We start from the raw sequence: 4,692 nt of genomic DNA on the forward strand, positions 1-4,692 counted from the left end.
AAAAACAACAAAAACTTTATCTGTATAGATTTTTGAAAAATCCAGATAATTATCCAGATTTTACTTTCTCTCGATAAAAACAGTAGTGCCAAGGTAGTTTAATTGTTGTGTTCATACAGAAATATCTGAAAATATTAACAAAAAAAAAAAGCGAAGAAAACGAGGTTTGAAAAAAACTCTCATAGAAAAAATTAATTTAAAATTAGTTTGACATGGTTGCATTGAAATGTTAATATCTCGAGATATACGCAATGCACTTTTCAGATAAAAGTTTTAAATAGATCCTGATAAGATTGTTGAACAGATATGTATATAAAACTACCAAAGTTTTTTCGAAAAAATAGAAAAAAAAATAAAAAAGTTTTCACATTTGATTTTTAAAAAATCGAAAAAAATTCAATATGGCTACCTTCAAACGCTTATGGCACAAGAACGACGCAACTAATGTTAATGGTCATGGTCTTAAGATGTAGCTAAGAATATACAGATAATTTTTGGTTTTTTGTGAAAAAAAAAATTTTTGAATCCAACATGGATGCCATGACCATATGAAAATTTTTGTTTGCATCCAACATGGATGTAATGGCCTTCCCACTTCTGAGTTAAAATAAAAAAAAAACAAAAGCAACATTTTTGACAGACAGCTGCCAAAGTATATGTACAGTGGTGCCAAATGTTTGCATGGATTTCAAAAATCTCGATGTCGTTTTTTTGCACAAAATCTATATAGATAAACAAAAAAACACAGCTATTAATATCCTTTTTCATTTTTCCACAATTAAATCAAGATAAAGACTTGGCCCAATAATTTTGTGAGTGACTGTGTTTTTTTTATTTGACAGCAGATTTTATGTTTCAATCAGCTGTTCGAAGTCAAAGTGACAGAAGCGCGCTTTGAGGATTTCTCAACGTAACGCGATGACACGTCTGGCAAAGCGTGATTGTGTTTCAGCTTTTATGCTTTTGTGACATTAGTTGTGTTTACCACACTTATGATTTTTGTTTGTTTCAATTTAATTTTTACTTCGTTTTGATTTTGTGAAATCTCATGTCCACTTTTCTAACTTACTTGTACAAACAGCCCATATAGCTGCTTGGCTACAGTCACCTTTGCTTGTAGCCAGAGATGAGTATTTACTTCATATGTAGCAGATCTACTTCATTAATTTATTTTGATGTATCTGCTACGTAGCAACCTATTTCTACTTCGTTTGACAAATTTTTTCTAAGGAACAAAATTTCATTTAAGATGTGTCGTCTTGTTTCATTTTTTGATAATCGAAAAAGTCATTTAAAAAAATGCATTGTTAGTGCACTTTATTTGTGAATTAGCTCACCATAGGCTCTGCAAGAATTTCACATCTTATACATCCAAATCAAAGACCCATCCAAGATATCAAATATTTTATGTAACCGCCCAGATCCACATAATGGCTGTGGGTCCGGTCATGCATTTTGCATAAAATAAAGCGGACAGCGGCATTTAAAAAACAATCTTAGGTTATTTTATGGCAGATGGCATATCTTATTGCTCATGGAACTAAGACCAAGTTAATCTGACTTCCCTGAATGAAAATAGTTTTGCAATAAAAAACACTTTATAATTTGAAATTAAAAATCATAACAGTAATTAAGGGAATGGCTTTTTGAGAAAAAAGTTCATATTTGTTATGTACGAGTGATACGCTTTCAAGCCATGTAGGCCTCATTTAAATCGGTGCTGGGCTTTTTTTTTAATATATTTATTTTTGGGCATTCTTCTTTGTTTTATATGTATATTTTTTTTCATTATCTGCTACATATTTTCCAAATCTACTTCGTTTTTTTGGGCAATATGTTTCACTTTTCGGGCTTAGCATTCTCATCCCTGCTTGTAGCTCAACACAAAAATTGCACCCTATAATAAATTGTGCTCAATTTGACGTTTATTTGTGTACTACCTGTACACGTCAGTTTTATGTTTTTCTTTTTATCTGTAAAAATCTGAAAATCATCCAAACTAAAGGTTTATTTAATTTTAAATAAATTCATAATTTGTTAATTAAATTAACAAAACAAAGAAGAACTCTACCAGTAAATAATGGTCTATATAGCTAAAGGTACTTCCACATAAATGTATTTCATTTCTTTCAAAAGTTACTCAGTCATAGTTTTTTCATTTTTTTCACTCTAATCTAATTTGTGTTTTTTTTTTGTAGATGGCCAGGTCCTTGACCGTAAGCCATGGACTGTTGAAAGATTCTTTGGATTATTTACTGGGTTCTTCGCTCTAGTTCTGACCTTCTTTCGAACTCTCTTAACGCCTTTACTCGATTCTCAAAGTAGCGGAAATCGAGACAACCGAGGCAGTAGCTGGGGAAGTGGTGGCAGTGGCGGTGGAGGCGGCGGCGGCGGAGGAGGCGGTGGTGGAGGTGGCGGAGGTCCATTCCGTCCCAAGTACGATGGTCTCCGTCCAAATCGCCAAATAGGACGCATTGTCCACACACAATCCACTTGTCCAGGTGGAGGCTGTGGGCGTTGATCACGTCATCGTTTAGAGTGCTTCTTGAATAGCACTTTATTTGGACTGGTGTCAAGTCATCTGTTAAAGCAATTGACAGTCTTCCTTTGGGAAGTGCGTGTCCGCATGACGAGCTGTTCGTAAACTCAAAACTGATGAGGGGAGCAGCTCTGAATACAAAATGTTTTTTAACAAATGGCTCTGCCCAGTCAGTATAATAGTTTACTATGGTTTTTAGATTTTTTTTTAGTTTGAATATAATCTGACCTATAAAATCTGTAACTTTCTAATTTTATTAATAAATTTTAATTTTTATTTTAACATTGCAATCAATTTTGTTTTAATTTAACTTTGCGCGCGTGTCTAATTGAAAACTGTGTCAAATTGTTTTTTTTCTTATCAATTTACTCTTCAACATTATGTTGTTCTTGATAAGACATTCCTTTGTGTTTCTTGCGAATTTATTTAGATTTCTTTTAGTTATCTCATAAACATTTAGACATTCGCACAGCTGGAGATGGATATTTTACAAATTAGAACTCATTTAAAGAGATATCCTAGTAGAATTTAACTATTTTTTAGCTAGCCAAATGCCCATTTGTGGAACCATTATTGCAATTGAGTAATTCAAATTAATTTCAATTGAGTCAACTTGAAGCTTATGTCTAGAATTATATCTATTTCAAGGTTGCCAATCCGATCATCAGACTTTTTTTGGTACTTAGATTAGTCATTTTTTAATTTTAGCTTTAAACTTTTTTCCGACACTGGTGTTAATAAGCTTAAAACTACAATTAGGTGAAGCAAATCATGATGGCCAGGGGCCAACTTCTCGACGTGCTACATCAACTACATCAGCTACATCAACGACTTTAAACTTCAATATCTTCCTCCCATCCGGCATCACGGATAAAATTTTAGTATTCTTGAATTATTCCGACCACAAACAATATTTAACAATATTAAATGGACCTTTACTATGATGTAGTTGATGTAGCTTGTCGAGAAACAGCCCCCAGATAGCGTTGTCAGTGGTACATATGTATATTTGCCGATGAAACTCGATTTGATAAAATACTCAAGTGTGATGGGAAAAGTTTTTTAACTAAAATAAGGAATTGCTAGACTAAACACCAAATATAAATGCAATAAAGTCTGATGAATGGATTGGCACTTATAGTTTTTGAAGTTTACATAAGCTGCATTCATTTGGGCACATTCATCTAATGCTTAGTACTTCAAGTTGGTTACGAATCACGGCACACGATTACGATCGTACGTTAATGTTTTGATTTTGACTATTGCTCTATCTATTTAATCAGTAGAAAACGAAAGGGACATCATATAGCGGCCATACGTTAACGAACGTATTCCGTAATTCGGCCCCTGCCTGGTTTGAACTATTTTGTCAATAGAGTAATAGTAGTAGATAAATGCGTCCAAAGGATCACAGCTGTAGAAAGTATGCCTTGGGTAGTGGTTTAATGGGAAACAAAATAATGTGGCTGTAGTGAGAAAAAACGTTGAATTGAGTTAGCTTTTGCCTCAGTTATCAAACGAGAAAATTTTACCAAATAAGAATGGGGAAAAATGTATGGAAATGTAGAAACACCAACGATACCTATGTACAATGGTCGGAATAAGTATTTTGAGAAAATGAACATTTCTCGATCTGATGAGAATAATCTGTAACGGTTTAAGATAAAAGATCCAAGTAAACGGTCATTTAATAGGTTTTGTTATGTTGAATCTGATGATGGTCAAAGTCAGCCATATACGTGGTATTATGCTTCGATTATGCCAATTTTGTGTTAGTAGTTCGAATTTCTGAGTGGAGTCTTTTAATGTTGGTAAGGGAAGGTAATGCATTTTACATTTTTCAAGCATTTATCAAAAAGTTAAACTTGTTTGGGCTCCGATTCGAAAAAAATGTTCTTGACTTGAGTTGCAACATATAATTTCGGTGTGTCTTTTAAACAAATCTGTGGAAAACTGAATTTATAGTGCCAACTATTACTTTACCAAATAAGAAAAAAAACGTATACTAACCAAAATTGGCTACGAATGGACAAACAAATGAAAAAAAAATGCACTAAAAGAAAACAGACACACTTGAGAAACTCACAGAAAGTCCAAGATTGACTCATAAAAGTCTGGAGTTGAAAATGCCATTCTTTCACCAAAAACTTCAT

General features: G+C 33.2%; 1 protein-coding gene across 1 annotated transcript; it reads left to right on the forward strand.

Annotated features, from left to right (window-relative positions):
• The first annotated feature begins 1,927 nt into the window (after positions 1-1,927).
• On the forward strand, positions 1,928-2,829 carry LOC129910339 (glycine-rich selenoprotein-like). The gene is made up of 2 exons (XM_055987678.1): positions 1,928-2,099; positions 2,199-2,829. Exons 1-2 carry the CDS (start codon positions 2,081-2,083, stop codon positions 2,519-2,521), a joined length of 342 nt encoding a protein of 113 aa, XP_055843653.1. The 5' UTR covers positions 1,928-2,080; the 3' UTR covers positions 2,522-2,829.
• Positions 2,830-4,692: the final 1,863 nt, after the last annotated feature.

The sequence above is a fragment of the Episyrphus balteatus genome, chromosome 2 (assembly GCF_945859705.1).
Source record: "Episyrphus balteatus chromosome 2, idEpiBalt1.1, whole genome shotgun sequence".
In the NCBI taxonomy this organism is placed as follows: Eukaryota; Metazoa; Arthropoda; class Insecta; order Diptera; family Syrphidae; genus Episyrphus; species Episyrphus balteatus.